Source organism: Pantherophis guttatus, chromosome 3 (assembly GCF_059756535.1).
Source record: "Pantherophis guttatus breed Tessera chromosome 3, ASM5975653v1, whole genome shotgun sequence".
NCBI lineage: Eukaryota > Metazoa > Chordata > Lepidosauria > Squamata > Colubridae > Pantherophis > Pantherophis guttatus.
The window spans coordinates 163112665-163134456 of NC_142065.1; the positions used below are offsets into that span (position 1 = coordinate 163112665).

The 21792-nt window shown below is 41.1% G+C and overlaps 1 protein-coding gene across 2 annotated transcripts in view; it reads right to left on the bottom strand.

Annotated features, from left to right (window-relative positions):
* The window catches only part of VAPA (VAMP associated protein A), a 39531-nt gene extending 18320 nt beyond the window's left edge, over positions 1-21211 (bottom strand). For both annotated transcript variants that reach the window (XM_034429454.3, XM_060682044.2), the window contains exon 1: positions 18787-21211. In XM_034429454.3, the coding sequence (XP_034285345.1) occupies positions 18787-18862 (76 nt within the window). In that variant the 5' untranslated portion in view covers positions 18863-21211. The remainder of the gene's footprint in view (positions 1-18786) is intronic.
* Between the last annotated feature and the right edge of the window lie 581 nt (positions 21212-21792).

The following is a 21792-nucleotide window of genomic DNA, read 5'->3' on the forward strand; positions in this document are numbered from 1 at the left end:
CTCCTGTCTCCATCCACAATGGAGAATATCTCACTTTTGACACCTTATGCAAAGACCCAACTGTCTGAAAAGATTCTAATGCTAGGAAAGAGGGAAGAGAGGGGAGGGGAAGGAAAAGGAAAATCAGCAGCAAAGTGGATAGTTATGATGGCAAAAAGTGCACCATTGGGAGACTTGAAAGAACAGGCTAGGGCAGTGACCTTTTTGGTGCTGAGTACCCAAAGCGTGCACGAGCCCCCCATCCCCGGTGCCTCATTTTGGGCTTGGAAAGTCTCCTGCACCCCAGCACGTGTGCCCTGCCCTCCCATGCATGTGCCCCACCCCACGCGCGGCAGAGTCCCAAAGACCAGCTGGCCGGCGGGAGGCATGCGTGCATGCACGGTGCAGCTGGGCTGGGGCAACGGCTGATGTAATGTAATGAAGATGGTTCTATAGGTAAGCTGGTCCATGTCATGTAGGGCTTTAATGGTCATAACCAACACCTTGAATTAACTTACTCCCAAAGCAGATTTCACAGCAAAGGTGTTATATGCACCTTCTTTGGGCATGCAAGATTGCTCACACGGCCATATTCAGCTGAAGCTTCCAGATATATTTCAAAGGTAGCCTGTGTAGAATGCATTGCAATAGTCCAAATGGGAGATGATCAGGGCATGACTGACCAATCTGAAAGAACATAACTGACACACAGCATGGTTGAGCAAAGGCCCTCTTAGCTATAGTTGCCACTTGCTCTTTGAGCAGGAGCAGTGAGTCCAGGAGGACCCCTAGATTACACATCTTTTCTGTCTGGGTAGCACAATTTCATTCAAGACCAAAGATGATAAACTCCTGGTTCCAGAGCAGCCCACCAAAAGCCACACTGTCTTACAAGGATTCAGCTAAAGTCTACTGTTCTCCATCCATGCCCTCACTGCTTCCAAGCACCACAAAAGAACATTCACAGCATCACTTACTTCACCAGGGACAGAAAATTGGACTGCAGTCACCCAACACACTTATTGCTTAAGAATGTTCACTTACATCAGGAGTCACACCAGAGACCTCAAATAACTGTCAACTCAAACTATCTTATAGGGTTGTTAACATTAGAAAAAGTGAGAGAAAGCAGCATTATTCATGTCACTTTGAACTTCTAATTTAAAGACAGGATCTAAATCTAACAAATAAATAAACACATTACATTTGTCTTCAAATTATACCTCTATATAAATTTTAAAATATTTTCAATGTTTTTTCAAATGAAACATTCAAATTTCTTTTCAATTTCTTCAAATCTTGATTTCCATATCTATGTATATATTTCAGATTCAAAAATAATCTGAGCATACTAGTGTTTCCAAATACTGGGTACGACCTAAGGGGAATGAAACATAATCGAATTTTTGAATGTTAATAATACTTCACAGTATAATTTACAGATTTCACCGATATCAGTGCTTATCATAGTACAAATATCCTCAAGATAGCAAAACTTTTCCAAAGGACCTACCAAAAGGATCATATAGTATATTCATAAATGTGATTAGTTTGTCATATAAATGCACAACTCAGACACACTGAGGAATTTAAATCAAAAGTTCCAGATTTTTTCAATCGTGTTACACATGTCCAGAAGACAGGATTAATCTTCTCTTCTGATCACTTAGATCAGGCCTATCAAACTGGTGGCCCATGGGCCGGATTCGTCACATGCAGGCCACACCCACTCCAGCTCCACAAAGGCAAAAAAACGCTGTGATGTGTCACAATACATCACGTGATGTAATTGAGTTTGATACCCATAGATGAAAGTTTACAGCACAATAAGACATCTTTGAGTATTTCTCTTTTGTATTATTCTTACAACTCAGCAAAATGTTGAAAAGGAATAAAAACCCAAGACTGTGTTCATCTGTCCTTTAACAGAATAATTCTCAAAAAAAAACAAAAACAAAAAAAACAATGGGACCACATTTGGTAGGGCAGAAGTCAACAAATGAAAGTTTGATTTCAAATAGGTAAGAATTACAAAGAAAATCCAGAAAATATATTTCCCAATTTATCCTTATGGTAGATAGTGACTTGGAATGTGTCTGACAGCCCCATTCTAAGTCTTGCTCCCTCCTGATCACTTGACACTGAATGAAGCATTCATAGTCCACCTTCTGCTTTCTAGTGCACATGTATTCAGAGAACATCTATACAGGTAGTCCTTAAGTTCTGACCAGTTAGAACTGGAACTTCTGTCACTAAGCAATGAGATCATTAAGTGAGTCACCACATGACCATGCCTGACTTTACAACATTCTTTTGATATACAGGTAGTCCTTAAGTTCTGACCAGTTAGAACTGGAACTTCTGTCACTAAGCAATGAGATCATTAAGTGAGTCACCACATGACCATGCCTGACTTTACAACATTCTTTTGATACGGTTATTAAGCAAATCCCGCTTCCCCCACTGACTTTGCTTATTGGAAACACCCTGGGAAGATTACAAATAGCAATCATGAAGAAGCTGCAACTGTCGTAAATACATACCAGTTGCCAAGCACCTGAATCACAATCATGTAACCATGGGGAGGCTGTGATGGTTGTAAATGGGAGGACTGGTCATAAGTCACTTTTTTCAGCAGCATCATAACTCCTAACAATCACTAAATAAGTGGTTGTTGTTGGGAACGATTTATGGCTAGCATGCTGACTAGTAGGAAGGAATAAATAATGAGAAAATGAGTCAGAGGAATTCATCATAAAAATTCCAACAACAGGACAGTCCTCATTCCAATTACATATAGAAATGTGCACAAGTACAATTTATGCACATTGTTAATCCCAGGAAAAGTGTACGCATGCAAATAAATGCACACAATGCATTCCACACAAAAAGTAAAATGTCTCCTATCACTGCTACTAATAAAAGGCTAGAAAGAACTCCAAAAACCATGCTATTCATACTTTATATACTTTGTTTTTCTCCTATTTACATTCACTACAGGTGCACAGGAAAGAGGCTGAAATGCTAAAATATTTAATCCTATGTATATATGCCATATGTATACATACATATTACACAGTATAGAGCCGTGATGGCAAACCTATGGCATGCATGCCAGAAATGCTTAGGAGCCTGAGTGGCGTAGGAGGCTAATGCCCCCCACTAAGGCAGCATTTAACATCCAGCTGCCTGCAATTACTGCAAGTTCAATTCTCACCAGGCTCAAGGTCGACGCAGCCTTCCATCCTTTCTAAGGTGGGTAAAATTAGGACCCGGTTTGTGGGGGCAATAAGCTGACTTTGTATAAAATATACAAAAGTATGAAGGCTATTGCTTAACGCATTGTAAGCTGCCCGGAGTCTCCGGAGAAGGGCGGCATATAAAAAAATAATAATAATAATAAAAAAATAATAAAAATAAAGTGGCATGCAGACCCATCTCTCCAGGCATGCCAGCTGTCGCCCATTGTTCTTCTGGGTTCTGGCCAACAGGTCTTTGCGCACACGGGAGCACCGGAAACCGGAAGAGCAGCTCCAAGGCATGTATGTGCACCCTGGGATGCTGAGCTTCTGGTATGTGCGCGCTGGCCAGCTGGTCTTCACGTGTGCATGCATGCCAAAAACCAGAAGACCAGGTGACAGGCGTGCATGCGCACACTGGAAACCGGAAGCTTAAGCTTCCCAGCGCACGCATGCACGCCAGGGAGCTGCTCTTCCAGTTTCTGGCACTCCCGCACATGCACGTGCTCTCCCGTTTGGGCACTCGGTGCCGAAAAGGTTCGCCAACACATTATCTACTATATGTACCTGTGATGACGAACCTGTGGCACGCAGAGCCATATCTGTGGGCACATGAGCATTGCTCTAGGTCAGCTCCAGCATGCATGCCAGATGACTTATGGGCCTTCTGGGCCCACTTGAAGTCGGGAAACTGGCTGTTTCCAGCTTCTGGAGGGGTGGGGGAGGCCATTTTGCCCTCCCCACATGCACAGGGAGATGGGGCATGGAGGGCATTGAATTATGAGTGCGGGCACACACATGCGCAACCCCCCCCGCACTCCCCCCCCTTTTGGCACACAGCGGCAAAAAGGTTAACCATCACTGATATATACTGTATGTGTATGTATATATACACACACACAGCTCTTTTAAAACTATACACATTCAACCTCACTTACTGCATTTGGAAAAACACCCAGAGTCCACTTTCTGCCACACATTTAACTATAACTTCTGTACATTAGAACATTGCACACACCTTCAGATGTTCTTCCCTACCTTGCACATGACTGTTAGAGCCAGATATCATGGATTGAGTAAAATGTGGTGAAACACACTTAACACTCTTGCTTAGCAACCAAAATTTTGGGCTCAATTGTGGTCATAAGTCAAGGACTATCTCTGCCTTCCTCTGCATGGCAGCCTTGTCCTACTAAACTCCTTCTCCTTTCTGGCAATTTTCCTCTGTTAGAGGCACCAAAATAATCCAACGTAAAGTTTCCTGCTGGAGCAGGGGGTTAGACTAGATGGCCAAGGTCCCTTCCAGCCTAGATTGCTGTGCTGTTTCAAAGTGTCTTCTGATGCCACGTGTAGTGCCAGGGTTTGTGGTCCTTCCTTCCTCTTCTTTCTCTCTCTCCCCCCCTTCCTTCCTCTTTCTTTTTTTTTCTTTCTCTTTCTTTCTTTCTTTCTTTCTTTCTTTCTTTCTTTCTTTCTTTCTTTCTTGTCTCTCTCTCTCCCTCTTTCTCCCTTCCCTTCCTCCTTCCCAAGATAGGACAGTGAGACCCACCCGAGACATGCGAGACGGGAGGCCCGAAAGAAAGCGCCTGGTCTGGGCACACACACAGCTCTCCCCGACGGAGCCCTTCCCCGGCGGGGAGCAAAGCAAGAACTTACTGATACTGATGGCAAGCTCCAGCCATGGCAGCAGTGGGCGAAAGGTGAGCTCCAGGGCGGCGGTGGGCAGGGGAAAAGTGAGCTCCAGGGCGGCAGTAGGCAGGAGAAAGGCGAGCTCCAGGGCGGCGGTGGCGGCGCTCCAAGAGAGCAGGCGGATGTCCCAGGGTTGCACATGCGCACATATGCAGCCCTTGGACATCCACCCGCCCTCCTGGAGCAGCGCCGCTGCCACCCCTCTCAGCCGAGCGGCTGCTGATTCTCCCCCAGGGCTGCCAACCTACCCACTGACGGGCCGGACCGGAAGTGGCACATCTTCCCATCATGGGCTGGATGTGTGACCCCATCTCGGAAGGCAAGCAGGCATGGGGGACTGCCAGGAGGGCCACATGGAAGGCAGGAAAGCATGGCAGGGCCACTGGGAAGGCAGTAGGCTGCAAGCTGCCTTCCCTGCGGCCCCCAGCCCCAACATGCTTGCTTCCCTTCCATGAGGCCTTCCGGGCGGTCCCCGTGGCCAGGCCTGCTTGCCTGCCTTCGTAGGGAGTAGGGGAGGCTTTCGCAAGCAGCCTGGCCACGGGGATCACCGGGAAGGCCACGTGGGAGGCAGGGAAGCATGGCAGGACCACGGGCCACGGGGAAGGGAGTATGGGAGGCAGGCTGGGACGATGGGCAGGAGCAGCTAGCTAGGCGGCGACTCACAAGCTTACCTGGCAGGCAGATCAGTGCTGCTCAGTTGGGGCACAGCACTTCAGGCAAGCAAGCTGCAGAACAGAGACTGTGCGCAAGCGAGGATCCACACAGTAGAGGTGAGGAGTGACTGGGCGGGGCAGGCAATGGGGCCAGCCAGAGGTCGCTACCGGTTCGGCGACCCAGGCCAAATTTCCCCTACCGGTTCATCTGAACCGGTGCATATTGGCTGAATACCTTTGCCCCTTTTGACTGATCCATAAACTGTTATCTTGAGATGCAAATATATTCCTATGGGGATGACTGTAGAGGTTTCAATTTTCCAGATTATTCTGCTGCAGACATAAAGCATTGAACAACAATTTAAAAGTCAAATTCAGTTCAGAACTAAATTCATTAAGAAATACAACAATATCTTCTGTGGCCTCAAATATGACAGTAAATTATTACTTATCTTCAGCAAGGCAAGAAAGTGTATAATATTAATTACTTTCTACAAAAGGTCAGTATTAGTAATTTCAGAATTTCATTTATTTCTATCTCCAATTTTTTAAAGTATAGATCTTTATGCACCATGTTTTCATTTTTTTAATCTGCAGGATGTTGTTGTTGTTAGTTGCGAAGTCATGTCTGACCCATCGAGACCAGGGTTGGGTTCTAAATTTTTTTACTACCAGTTCTGTGGGCGTGGTTTATTTTGTGGGCATGGCTTGATGGTCATGTGACAATTATTTAGGATTTAGCAGAGGTACTGGTCTACCAGGCTTTTAACTGCTTGCAGAGCTGTACCAATCTACCTATTTATTTTTTGCAGGCACCGGTCTACTCATTTGTTTTCTTTTAACGCTTATCAGCTGTAGGGCGGCCTTTGAAGCCCTGTGGCAAGAGTTTAAACAGTTTTTTTCCCTCTAATCATCAGCTGGGACTCAGGAGGCAGCAATAGATTGGGGGTGGGGCCAAATAAAAGGTAAGAATAACGTGGGGTGGTGGGGGAGGTGCGGGGGGGCAGAACCGGTTCAGTGATGTATCATCACCACTACCGGTCGGGAGAACCGGGCCAAACCGGGAGGAACCCACCACTGATCGAGACCCCATGGACAACGTTCCTCCAGGCTTTCCTGTCTTCTCCCATCTCTGGAGTCCATTTAAACTCACGTCTACTGCTTCAGTGACTCCATCCAGCCACCTCGTTCTCTGTCGTCCCTTTCTTCCTTTGCCCTCAATCTTTCCCAGCATTAGGCCCTCTCCAATGAGTCCTTCCTTCTCATTAGGTGGCCAAAGTATTTGAGTTTCATCTTCAGGATCTGGCCTTTTAAAGAGCAGTCAGGATTGATCTCCTCTAGGACTGACCGGTTTGATCGTCTTGGTGTCCAAGGGACTCTCAGGAGTCTTCTCCAGCACCATAGTTCAAAAGCCTCAATTCTTTGGCACTCAGCCTTCCTTATGGTCCAACTTTCACAGCCATACATTGCAACTGGGAAAACTATAGCCTTGACTCTACACACTTTGGGGTGATGTCTCTGCTTTTTAGTACGGTGTCTAGATTTGCCATAACTTTCCTCCCCAGGAGCAAGCGTCTTTTAATTTCTTGGCTGCAGTCTCCATCTGCAGTGATCTTGGAGCCCAGGAAAATAAAATCTGTCACTACCTCCATTTCTTCCCCATCTATTTGTCAGGAATTTAGAGGGCCGGATGCCATGATCTTAGTTTTCTTAATATTGAGTTTCCAGCCAACTTTTGCACTCTCCTCCTTCATCCACACCAAGAGGCTCTTTAGTTCTTCTTCGCTTTCTGCCATTAAAGTGGTATCATCTGCATATCTGAGGTGGAACATTGGGATTTACCTGAATGTTCATTCTATGTGCGCTGCAGAGAGTCCAAGCAATGGGTTAACTTCGTCTGATTGACCAGAGACTGAGTTGGAATTTGTTTGGCCATGCCTCTTCCTGTTGGCTGAGCTTCAGTTTTTCGACGAAGACTTGGACCTAGAGATGACGTAGCCAGTATGAAGAAACAATCACCCCTGGACACTGGACCTTGATGGAACCAGGGCGGGGTTGGACTCTCCTGCAGCACACATAGAACGAACGTTCAGGTAAGTCCAATGTACCTTCTGTGCACTGCTTGGAGAGTCCAAGCAATGGGATATATCCAAGCTAAGTATCTCTAGGGCAGGATGTCTGGGAGAGGCAACCCTGTTCAAAGTGGTCAAGTCCCACCTAGGTTGGGATGGGTCTGAGCTGCAGGCTCTCTGTGAAGACTGTTTTCATGTAATTATTGGATATGCTTCCGTCTACTCTGAGTTGGATTCTGTGCAAGCTCATGGAGTTCACCATAGCCTTGTCAAATATAGACACTTGAAAAGAATTTGAGCCTATAAGCCAGTGATGGCTAACCTTTTCCAGACCGCATGCCCAAAGCACACGCATGTATGCATGCGCCCGAACCCCCAAAATGCAATGTGCATGCACCCCACGCATGCACGGACAGCCAACATGCAACATGACCATGCATGTGCGACCCCCATGTGCACCCTGCCCCATGCATGCACACCAGAGACCCAAAGACCAAGCTGGCCAATGGGAGGTGTGCATGCATGCGTGGCAGAGCTGAGATGGGGCGATTGCTCATGTGCCCACAGAGACGGCGCTGCGTCCCATCTGTGGCATGTGTTCACCATCATGGCTATAAGCCCTGAGAAAGACACGATTCTCGGGGCTGCTAAGTGCAGCCAGCTAATGAATCAGTTCCAGGTCCCTCCTTACTGATTAAAAAGTCTGCTGGGAGACAAAATATTTTTGCATTCAGTGGTGGTGAATGAATCCTTGAAGGAAGCAGTAGCTTGCCAGTTCTTAATGAGGCAGGTGTCTGCCCCCTCCTCCAAGTTTCATCCTTGGATCCAACAATCCTAGACAATTTTCATCCTGCCTGCAACATTCTCTTTTTAAGGTTAGGATTAGGGTTAGGCTTCCTTTTTAGGGAAGACTGTTGAGGAGGTAATCAGTTTGTAGCTACAGACCACCCTTCAGGTTATGGATTATTTTATCCTTTTCAGTTTCAGATCAGATGTAGCACTGAAACAGCACAGATCATACCTATAGATGATCCATAGTAGGAGTGGAATGGAGTTTTCATCTGGCCCACCTTGATCCATCCCTCAGTGACTTTTGATACCATCAATGACATGGTTCTTTCTCCTCCAGAGCGGTTCAGATTGATGTTAACAGGAGTTTAGCTCTGCATTCCTTCTTTACAGATTTCCTCAGAGTTCCACTTTCTCTCTCTGCTCCTATTTAACATCTAAGACTATTTGTTAGCGCAGGGTTAAGTATCATCAATATGTTAATAATATGTAATGTTATATCTTTATCCCTGCCCAATCAAATTAAGTTCTTTTCCAGAGCCTGAAAGCTGTCGGCGTCTGGATATGGAAGAACAAGTTCTGCTCAACCCAACAAAAAAGGAATGACAGTGGATTTTAGTGACATGATCCCTTCCCCCCACCCCTCTCAAATTTGAAGACTTTCCATCATTAGATCTAGCATTCCCCTAGACAGAACTTGATAACAATTTCAGGTTCCTCTTGGACTCACAATTCCTGTTTGCAGCAGGTAGCAGCCAGGAGCAAGAGATCCTTTTGCCTAACTCCATCTTGTATATCAATTGTGTCCATTCCTGGATTGGGAGGCCTAGTTCACAGACATTTATGCCTTGATTATATCTCAGACTACTGCAACATGCTCTACATCCCTTGAACATCATATGGAAACTACGGTTGTCCAGAATGTACCATGGCTGGGTATAGCACATTATGCCAATTTAACATCACTATTTCATGAGATGCACTGGCTTGTTGTAATTTCTACTGCAATTCAAGGTACTGGTTATCACCTATAAAGCCCTTCATAGCACAGAACTACTTTATTTTTAGAACCATCTATCTTCAAATATTTCTGCTTTCCTACAGTGTCAGATAGAACAGTCAAATTTTGGATCCCCTCCATGAAACAGTGACTTCTAATAAAGCCCAATAAGCATGCCTTCTCTGTCATGGCACAGGCCCTTTAAAATAGCAGACCAGCCACAATACAGATAACCTTGATTCTGCTGTCTTCCATAAAACTTTAAAAGCAAAGCTTTCCCAAGCACTAGATTAGGATGTAGGGTAAGCCTATTAGGAAACTTAAATCAAGATTTTGATTTATTTTTTTTGTTTGGCGCTTTATACAGTTTTACTGTGGTTCTTTTATATTTATGGTATACCTTGTTTTGTTTTTAATCGTAAATTAGCTGTCTAGAGTTGCATTTTATGAATTGGATGGCCATACACATTGTTTAAATAATAAATCTACCCTGTTTTCCCCAAAATAAGACATCCTCTGATAATAAGCCCAATTGGGCTTTTGAGCGCATGGCAATAAGGCCAAGTGCTTATTTCAGGGTTCAAAAAAGTGTAAGACAGGGTCTTATTTTCGGGGAAACACGGTAACAATATTCAATGGGTGCATAGTACCAAATATAATGAGGAAAGGGGAGACTACAGAGATATGAGATGATAAGTGTACCAATTTAAGATCATGACATTCACTTAATGACCATAGTGATTCACTTAATGACTGCCACAAAAAATACTGTAAAATCAGATCCAGTCATGTGGGTGCCTCAACAACCAGAACAACTTACAATGGGAAATCCTGTCTCAATTGCAATCATAAGTCGAGGACTACCTGTAAGATTTTAAAAACTACTTAAAATGTTATTTAATGAATGAATGAATTAGATTAGTTTTAAAATCTACAACATTTATTCATGTTCACTATCCAACCAACTATTTGGGCATTTATTATGTTAGAAGCTATACAAAATGTGGTGAGTATTAAAATGTGGAAAATATTACGCTGAGCTGACCAGGACTAGTAAGTAGCACGAAAGCCATCTTTAATGCTATCAAATGCATCAAATTAAGAGCATACTATGCTTTCAGATTTCTAATGTGCTTTTAAACATTAAATAAAATTATCTCAAAATATATCATCTTCCCAAGTTATACATAACATAAATTGCTTGCTTCAGCCAACTCCACATTCAAGCACTGCCACCTGGAAATTATAAAAGGTGTTCATTAGATCAATACGATCATCAGCTCTAGCTTCCAAATTTAAAAATATTTAAAATATATGCTACTGTGTTGATCAGGCAAACCCCATAGGAAACTCCTTCAGTCTGTACATTGAATTATATAACCAATATTCAATCCCAGAGAGGCAGGAAAGCTCATAATGACTACAAAATTGAAGCCTCAAGGGTGATAGAGAAGAAGAATCTTGCCCTGGTTTGCTCAATAAGTTCCCCTTTCTTCAAAATTGCCGACAAAAACTGTTGTCTGTAGAGAAAAGAACAATCAGCGTTATATCTTCAGAAAGAGAACATCTGATGGAGCCAATTTGGTATGTATGTAGTCTTTGATTTAGAACCACTTATTTAATGATGATTTGAAGTTACGAAGGTGCAGGAAAAAAAGTGTCTCGATCCATTCTGAGTTATGACTGTTGCACCACTTCCATGGTGGCATGATCACAATTTGGCAATCAGATAACATTTATGATCGTTGAAGTGTCTTGTGGTTACACGATCATAATTTGCAATCTTCCCAGCCAACTTCCAACAAGTAAAGTCAATAAGGAAAGCCAGATGTGCTTAATAACCATGTGATTTGCTTAAGCATCACAGAGATTTGCTTAACCACAGCAAAAATGGTTATAAAATCATGTCTGGTCATGTGATGATTCGCTTAATGATTGCATTGCTTAGCAACCAAAATTCCAATCCCAATTCTGATAATAAATTGAAGACTATCTGTAGTAGTTAAGACTATAAATTTTAGCCCTGTCTTAGGCATGAAAGTCAGTTGGGTGACTTGGGGCCAGTCTTGTTCTCTCATTCCAACCCAACTCACAGGGTTGTTGTTGTGGAGAAAATAGAAGGCATGAGTATTAAGTATGTTTGCAGCTTTGAGTTATATATTAATAATGCAGGATAAAAATCTTGCACTAGTAATCTAGAAGGAAAAAGCAAGGGTGTATAGAAACCTAAGCAATGAGATTGGAAATAGTCACATGACCGTCCTGGACTAGTTTCCAGGAGAGAGCTAACAATCTTTCTCTGTGATTAAAGATGAGTGTGTGACTTGGAATCAAGAATATCTTCAAGGAGAAGAGAACAAGGCCTGCTTATGGAGGGACAGGCAAAGACTCTATGGAGCCAGGGATGATTTGTTTGGAAACCATGGTAACAGCAATGTTAGGTGTCTGGATTGAAGAGAGAAAAAATGTTGAACCATGACCCATAAAACTGGTGAGTTAAAAGGAGCTACAAAGAAGTGCTTCTAAAACTTTGGTTGAAGGTTGCAATCTGAGGGAGTAAGGACCAGCTAACTGGAGAATCAGGTTAGAGAAAATTTGTTATAACTAAAGTATGATTTGCTCCATCTTAACTTCTTTGTGCCTCAGATTCATATTTGGATCTATGTCTGCTTTCCCATAGCATTTTAAACACCTTATCTTAGGTATCCAAGGTAAAAAATGTTTTAGTTTTCCTTATTTTTAATATTTTTAAATACTAAGACTAATGATTATGTTTTCACCTCCTCACAAGGCAATTAAGCTGCTGTTATCTGGCCACAAACCTCAAAGTTGTTAGAACTAGAAAGTGATGCTATAAAAAGTTGCATCATAATTATTATTGTGCTCAGTCTTGCAGTTGAGTTAATTTGCTTGGGCTATAAGAACCACATCTCTCACTACAAATGTAACTGTACTATTATGTAACTGCTTAGATCTATTCTTATATTCATTCAGTCTAAGGCATTTAAGAGTAGAATTGTATATTGCTTGCAATTTGAAGAACACAGATTAATAACAACTGTTAAAACATTGGGGCAGGTTATTGTCCTAAACATTTTTACTGATTCTATGTTTTTGTTTTATGGATATTTTCCTAGTTTGTTACTGTGAATAACCAGAAATCCTTAAGACGCAACACATCAATCTGCTATGTATGGTATAACTTAATTAACTTCTCCACCAGCACTGCCAAATGTTTAATAACTGATATTTTAAACCTACTTCTTCTATTACATGTAGACCTATTTTCTTTTGTATTATTAGAGATTCAGAAGCAAGTATTTATAATGGGCGGTTAGGGTCTATTTATTCTTAACAGCTATTTTCCAATCAAATTAAAATTTTATAGACATACATTTGCTATGTAATAAGCAATTTTTGCATTTTAGCAACTAAATTTAATATTTCACTTTTGTTCTCTCGAATCTTAACTTTTTGGCAAAGGAAAGTATACCAATAATATCGTTCTTGGTATACCGGGAGCTGTAAAATAAATAAATCTGAAAACCCCCATGGAAAAAGAGAGGTACTTTTGTAGCTCCTGTGAAAGCTACACCATAGTCATAGCTCTCTAAATCTAATAAGGGTATGGACAGTTCCTGGGTGTGCTAGAAGGGGATTGGTAGCAACATCTTTCCATTACCCATGGCTCCAACTATGCTAGTTATTCTTATATCACTATTTTTAGTGGTTAAATATTTTTTACACTTGTGTAACCAACTGTATTTGCAGTTATATATTTCATTATTAATACGACAAGCAAATGTGAGCTATACTCCTGAATACGTATTCAATGTTCACAGAAAATCTCAACTTCAAGCTAACAATGAATATTTAGTAGTTATAAACCAGCATATATACTAATAATCTGTAAGAATATCCTATATGGATTAATTAAACAAAAAGGTAATACAGAATGTGTGTTTCAACCAATTCCCTTTAATAAAAAAAGTTACTTTATGTAACATAAAATTAGTAATTAACTTTACTTGAAATATCTAAAATTCTTGTATTATGTCAAACCCATTAATAATTGTGTTGCTACTGGTTTTCAAAATTATGAAAACAGGATTAAATCTTTTTAAACGCTTTAAACTTTTAAAAGTTTTTAAAACTTTTAATACTGGTATTATTTAATATTTTCCATTCTACAAGGAGAATCTTGGAAAGAATAGCCAAACAATGTAATGAAATCAAGCTGCATTAATTTTCTTAGAACAGAGAAAGTTTTAGACAATCACCTGACAGGGTTGTTGTAGGGAAAGTAGGAGGAGGAAGGTATGTTGCATGTCTGGCATCTTGAGTTATTTGTAAAAACAATAAAGGTAGGATACAATTAGATTAAATTAAATTAATAATTTAATTTAATAAATTAATTTGACTAAATCATTTGATATCCAGAATGAAATAAAGTTGTCTGCTGTCCCCTTTGTTGTTTATTTTGGTTCTTGTAGTTTTGAACAGTGATATTACACAACATGAGAAGATAATGGGCCTAAAAAAGATGTTTAAATTCAGAGCTTTTGCTGATAATTTGGTTTTGATTTTACAAAACCCTCTGAAAGGGATTGAGTTTTTGATTAAAACATTGAAAGATTCTAGTGTACTAGCAGGTTTTAAGATTAATTTTTAAAAAAGATATTGGTAAAAATATGACTAAACAAGATCAAGACAATCTGATGAAAAAAATCAGGTTTTAAAAATTATTATAACAAGGTTAAATATTTGACTAGAAAAATATGAATTGCATGTTATTTCAAAATAATGTTAAAATATGGAATGAAGTTAAAAAAGATAGGTTGAGATGGAAAAAATTGCAACTGTCATTGTTGGGAAGAATTTCTGTGATTAAGATGAATGTTTTACCTAGAATGTTATTTTTATTCCAGACAATACCTATACGTACCACTGATGTAACATTTAAACAACAGAAAAAAGGTATTTCCAAAATTGTTTGGCAAGGCAAGAAACTGAGAATTAAATACAAACTGCTGGAGGATGCTAAAGAAAGAGAGGAGTTAGAAGACGAGATTTTGAAATTGTATTTTGCAGCTTGGTGTTTAATATGGGTAAAAGAGTAGATGACTTTAAGAAATAGGCAGCTATTGGAATTGGAAGAACATGATTTAAGACCTGTTGGCACAGCTACTGGGATATGATAAAGTTAAAGTTAATGTAAAAATTTTAAATCATTTTATTAGGCATACTTTACTGAAAATTTTGAATTGGCATAAATCATAAGTGTCTCCTAAAATTCCTGTCACCCTAAAAAGCTTTTATTAGAAGGGAAATTGCACTTAAACGCTGATCTGCTACATTTTTCCCAAGGAGTATTTAAATGAAAACCTGGAGTTGGAAGACTTTACATGCCATTGGAACTTGACAAGACTAACGAATTTGAAAATGCTAAGACTGATTTTAATATTGAATTGTATATAAATGATGGTATTATTGATAAAATATATTAACTTTTATTGAAAATTAAAACAGGATAAACAAGTGAAAGACTGTATAATAAAATGGACAAAAATAAATATAATATATAGGTTGGTCAATGGGAGAGTATTGGGGAAGAAAGGGTTTAAATTTACATTAAATTATAATCTTGAGAATTTTTATAAAATGATATATTCCTGGTATATAACACTGGAAAAATTGTGAAACATATACAAGGGAATTTCAATGATTTGACAATTAGAATTACACAGGATTAAAGAAATAATGTAAACAAATGCTAAACTTATACTAAAAGTTTATTTTTTTATTCATAGCTCTACCAAAGAAAGTCAGAAATCATTATAGTTTGCTTGAATTTTTTATAATTTTAACCTGTTTTTTAGTTATATTTTTTTAATGTTCACATATTTTGTGAGCCACTCAAAGCTTACATGTTGCTTTGGCACAGAATTCAATGTGCTTTCTCCAAAGCATTTAACATGAGTTCAGTGAAACTTACTACATATGTGTATAACACATAGGTAAAACTTTTATTGAGGTCTTTGACAAGCATGCATATGTATGTATATATGTAGGTATGTATAAAAAATATAATATAAAAAATATAATATACATTAAACATGGCAGTTAAAATAAACTGTAAGAATTAAGGAGGATGAAAAGAAGGGAAAGTATTACTATCATACTAAACATTATCTATGGTATCGGAGTTACGGGGCAAAGATATTTGTGGAAATATATTTACCATCGATTACTGCTGAAGGGAATTGAATCTGGCCAGAGCAAATGTTTTACAATGTTTGTTGATTGAGATTAACAATAATTGGTTTGGTGGCAGAAGTGTTTCCAAAACTTATGTACCCTTTGTGCTAAACTAATGTCATATTACTATCCTACATCAAGAAAGCTCTCCTTCAGTGATCTTTTTACTTGGTTATAGCCCATCTTTTGTATTGGCTCATTACAAAAGCCATAGGATAGATTGGAAGTGATCTTTGTTAATGAGGGATGTTAGGCCTATTGGCTTAAAGAGTACTTTTAGTCTGTAATTAAAAATAATGATCCAAATTCTATCCTATTCTTCATTCTAGTCTTAAAACTGAGTTAGACACACATTTAGGGACTTGCATGATTAATCTTAAGAACTTGGTCTGTATCCTCTGGGCTGCAGTTAGTGTAAGGCCTCACTGGAATCCCAAATAATAGTTATACCATTGTTTTTGCCTCAAAAAGTCTTAGTGGAGTTGGAATATAATGGCCAGCTTTGCAGAAATGAAAGGGCAATTCACTGTGATATTTCTCTAGACAACCTGCAATATGTGTGCCAAATGTGAATCCTTGCATTCCAACCAGTGAAAGATAATTTCTCGGTAGTTAAAACATTTGGTTTGTTTAGTCATTGATATACCAACTATGCTTTTGAGGACTTTTATTACAAAATCAATTTTCCTTTTTTCACAATATTGAGCAAAGGACTCTTTACATCCCTACCACAGATAATGACAGAATAACCATGTCATCATGCAGGAGAAATGAAGGCTGCCCACCCGCTAATTTTAGCGGGTGAAAGTTGCCATTATTGAGGTGCTGTGTAAATTACAAAATAATGGGACAACAATATAGTTTAATCCTTGTACTGTTGAAATTGAGTTGGCTAGCTGCTCTTGGGAACCAAATCTTACCCTCGAGTTGGTATTGCTGTAAAGTTCATATATTAGGAGAAGCAGTCATTTATCTATGTTGTTAGATGGTTCTTCTTCCATCTAAAAAAGCTGAACAAAAGATTCAAAGCTACATTTCTCCATTAGGTGTTATAGGATTATCACTTGATCTATGGTAGATCTTGCTGGCCTAAAACCAGCTAGGATATTGCATGTTTGGCACTACACTGAAATGTCTTCATGATCTATCTTGCCAAACTTCTACAGACAAAGATTCCTCTTAACAATTCCACTACAATTTCCTTTCATTGAAAATGTCAATGAATGAACCACACATATTCAAAGCATTTGTATGTTCTACCATTTGAGCTATGTTCAGAAACAAGAATGACCATCTTGCATTATGATGATTCCTCTAAAAATATTAATAAAACGATGGTTCAAAAATATGAATATATTCGCTCATGTTCATAAAAATATAAACTCCATGAACCTTATAGGAAAAATATATTTGATCCTATGCCAATTTCACATGAGTAAAATTTTCATATGAGAGCTTTCAGAACTTTCTCTTAAGTCCTATCCATTTAAAATACATTATTTTCCCCAAACTATAAACAATTGAAAGGCAAATCCTGTAATAATTCAGCAAACTAATGTACTATTATCTTGTCCTGCATATCCTTTCTCAACATTCAATTCACTTTTGAGCAGAATGCTTTTCCTGTTCAGGGTTTGCATAGTTTAAAAGACTGATCCCCAACCACTCAATTTTTGAATTTAATTTTTTTCTTTAAATTACTCTGGAGGCTTTTATAGAATTATTATTTAATGCAAAAAGGGCTATAAGAATTATATATTCAAGTCCATTTCCCACACCTAATTCATTCTGTTAAAAAGCATAATTATCTAATTTTAAAACGATCTATAAAATCTGGAAGTAATGACAAATACAATCCTACCAGAAGAAAAATAAATCTTGGTTTATGTTACCTTTTACCTTGCTCTTAATTTAATATCACTGTTCTTCTAATGGAGCCAATCAGAAAGTAACATTTTTTATCACCTATTATATAACAGTCCTACAGGATTTCACATCCGAATTTACTGTATTAAGCATACAAGGGACATCCAAGGCTTATAAAGTTATCCGGAGTCTTCCACGCCGTTTCATCGAACTGCAGCTGGAACTCCCTTTAATTGAGCCATCTATCAGAACACGAATGCAATTTATAAAGTTCAAAATGCAAAAAAGCATAAGCGTTGCAGTGGAAAACGCCCTGAACTAAGTACATACATGACACATCAAAGGGTGTTGGTGCAAGGTATCGCCACTCTTTTACGGTCGTATACCCGCACGGACAAACCGCCGCGGTAATGCGCTACATACAGTACTGTATTGTATGCTGTGTACTGAATGGAAGGCAGCAACCCCCTTCGGCCAGCCCCGGTACCAAAAAAACAGACGGCTGCCACAAGCTCTGAAAATACAAGACGCGTGGAGAGCTACCACCACAGTCCACAAGCAGGGCATTTTCTGCAACTTGGGCCTCTCGTAGGCAACAGGGGAGGGCGGGGAAAAGTCGACCGGGGAAGACTCGGTGTCATGCCTGCGACAGGGGCCATTCCCGCCTCATAGCAGGAGGGACGCCGTGGTTCGCTGGCAGCCGAGCGTCCCGGGGCTCAGGGACGGAGGGTGCTGCGGTGCAGCAAAAAAGAAAAAAGAAGAAAGGGACGCCTGCCAGATCTTAAGGCAGCTCCTGCCAAAAGCGGCTGGGCTCTTGAGCCTCTTCCCTTCCACTGGCGGACCTCGAGCAGCCGCTGAGGGGGGAGCAGCAACCAGAGGCGACTTCGGAGGGAAAGCCAGCGAACCGCCGCCTTTACCGCTCGCTACAGCAAACCCACCGGGAATTGGGGCGGGAGAGGCGGGGAGGGGGTGTCGTAAAGACAAGAGAAGAGCAAAATGGCGACTGCGGCGCTTCGTCCTATTCCCCCGAATCGACCTCCTTCTCGGGCCTCAGAAGGGGGTGTGCGGTGGGGGGCGGGGGGCAAAGGAATAGCTCGGGCCTCTTCGGGCTACCCCCACTCATCTCTCCCCCTTCCTCAGGCTCTTGCGCGCGGGAAGGAACCGGCAGAGAAGGCATACGGTTTCCTTCCCGGCCTTCTCGTTCTCGGCTCTCCATTCGTCCACCGGCCTTTCTATTACCGTACCTTTGAATTTTAGGTCGGTGGGAGGATCGAGCACCAGGATCTGCTCGTGCTTGGCCAGGACTCCGGCGGCCGCCATCGCTGCTCACACGTTCGCTGACTCCAGGAGGAAGGAGAGGGCGGGCGGGCGAGGGGGGGGGAGGGAGGACGTTCCGCTGGGGAAGGAGGAGGAGGAGGGGGAGCCTTCCGAGGAGGACTTGCGACGGCAAGGCTCGCAGCCGCCCCCTCCTCGTAGCCCCGCAAAGCACGCGGACGCAGAAGCGCGCAGGGTCAGCCGCTGCCTTTTGCGTTGCTGTCCTCCCGCCTCCCTTCGCTGCCCCTGGAGCAACTGAGTCACCGGCTCCCCCAGCGCACTGCGATCAACGCCAACTCTGGCGCGGGCACGAGGACAGCGGCCGAGAAGTTCGAGCACCCGCGCGCCAAGCCGTGCGGGGAACCGCGCGGGCGCGAGCCAAGACAAACGCCGCCTCCGCGCGCTCCCTCTTTCCACCGCTTCTCCTCTCTCTCTCCCGGCTCTCGCTGGTTGACAGCTTCGCTGGGCGGGGATCGCCGCCGCTCCGGGAATTGTCACGCGCGAGGGGACGTAAAGCCCAAAGGCAAAGAGTCAGTCGGGAGGGTTTCCTCTGCAGTGGGGGCAGCGCCTGACGACTCGGCTAACCAGAAAGGAGAAAACTGACTCAAGGACGTTAGCTTCAACGACGCCGAAAGCAAGCGGCTTGATTGCTGAAACTCCACGCGTACAGCGCGTACCCGAATTTCGTTCAGATGCATGCCGGGAATTGTAGTCTTGAAGTAAATGGGAGAGAGGAGTTACGTCGCGCGCCCTTAGAACTTGCCTCTCTCGACTTTAGGGAGTGCTAGTTTGCTTCAGTGACGGTTCTTTGTCACGACTGAAAGGCTTGAATTAGGGCTGCACAAATCCAGATGACCTTTAGGTGTCGTCAAAGAGATATGTACTGCTTATTGTGCCATCGAGTCGTTTTCGACTCCTAGCGACCACACAGAAATAGTGGTGGCCTGAGATTTTGCACTTCTGATAGGGCTCTCGTTAGTGATTAGCTTCTCAATGAAACGAACATCGAATCTCCCTTTATGCTACACTAACATAATGCAGAGGAAACTTTGTTAAGTTTAATTAAAAAAGGCATTTTCCCATGCTAAAAGAAGAGAATACAGTGCAACGTGCGTTTATCTGCAAAGTGCAAAGTGTGCTATGCCACAGTTTGCTTATAATTTATTAAACAAACCAGAATTGGTTGGCTTTAATTATTATATTTAATTATTTATTTGTTCAACTTGTGTGCCGCCTTTCTCCAAAGACTCAAGGCGGTATTAAGGCAATTGTAAACAAATTAAATTATAGCATAACAATATTCTAACTTCAGTGTTCCCTAGACTGACAGCTTTTTAAAACTACTGCTGTGCCATATTTTTGTACAAAATTGATGCTTAATGGCCAAAGGAATATCATGTAATATTTACCTTATGATCAATCATGGCTTAAATTTGTTTGGAAGTAGGTCACACTGAGATGATAATGAAATTTAATGTTAAATTAAGGTTCCAACTGTCAAAAGTAAGAGCCTAATGTTTATAATGAAGAATGAAATGCATAGTAAAATACTGTACTGCTTGTATAACTGAGCACCAAAGATTGAACCCTTTCAGTTTAGCAGCCGATTTAAAAAAAACATGACATGTGCTGGCATTTTTCTCTGGACAGGTGTATTGATGCTTACAATTGACATGTAAGCTGCAAAAGGATCTGACCTAACATTGATCAGATAGGAAGTTGAAGATACCCAATAATTTACTGTCTGCAGATCACTCTTTCCAAAGTATGAATTAAGAATGGGAAATGAGTTAAACATCAAACCAAAATAATGACCCCTGGGAAGGCAAATATATTTTACAAAATGTTATCAAATCATGTGCAGTCTAATGTCAAGCAGACATTTTCATTCCAATAATAGCCAGTGTTTGCAAAATTACCAAATTGAATTGCACACTCTTTAATAAATGTACTTTACAGTAATGTCAAGCTCTTGGCAATTGATTCAGACCAAAAAGCAATCCTTTTCACAGCCACAAATTGCACAGGATCTTCTTATCAAGATTTACTGAAAAGAAAGGCTTTCAGCACTGGAATTATGTCTCATTTAAAAGTGATTTCTCTAAGAAAATTAATCCTTTTCATAATTTCTAATGGATTTTCTGTGAATTGTCAAGGATACAAATCTTGTTACTGATGAAGCTGCAAGTATCTATTAACCTAACTGTCTCTTGAATCCTTTTCAACGTTAAGGGGCATCCCAGATGTACAGTCATGCATTGTTTGAGGTAGTCTTTAGACTTGCATTCAATCATGTTTAATCCAGTGTTTATTTCAGAAGCAATATATAGTTTTCAGCTTATGACCACAATTGAGCCCCAAATTTCTATTGTTAAGTGAGACATTTAAATGAGTTTTGCCCCATTTTATGACCTTTCTTGCCACAGTTATTAAGTGAATCACTGCAGTTGATAAGTCAGTGAATCTGGCTTCCCCATTGACTTGTTTGTGAGGAGGTCACAAAAGGTGATCATGTGACCTTGGGTCACAGCAACAGTCATAAATATGAACCAGTTGCCAAGCATCTGAATTTTGATCACATGATTGTGGGGATGCTGCAACAGTCATAAACATGAAAAATGGTCATAAGTCAGTTTTCAGTGCCATTGTAACTTTGGTTCCTAATTGAACTTTGTAAGTCAAGGACTACCTGTACTGTCAAATGAATGCTTCCCATCTATAAGGTCATCTTGTAGAGGATCTCTTCTGAACGTATAGATATATCAGTAGTGGGTTGCCCCCGGTTCGCACCGGTTCTATAGAACCGGTAGTAAAACCGGTGGGAGGCTCTGCTCACCGACCCTGACGTCATCCAAACGCTTCTGCACTTGCGCAGAAGAGCGCGTGAGCAAACTGCACACACGGCCCCGCTGCAATCCGGTAGTAAAGATAAATAG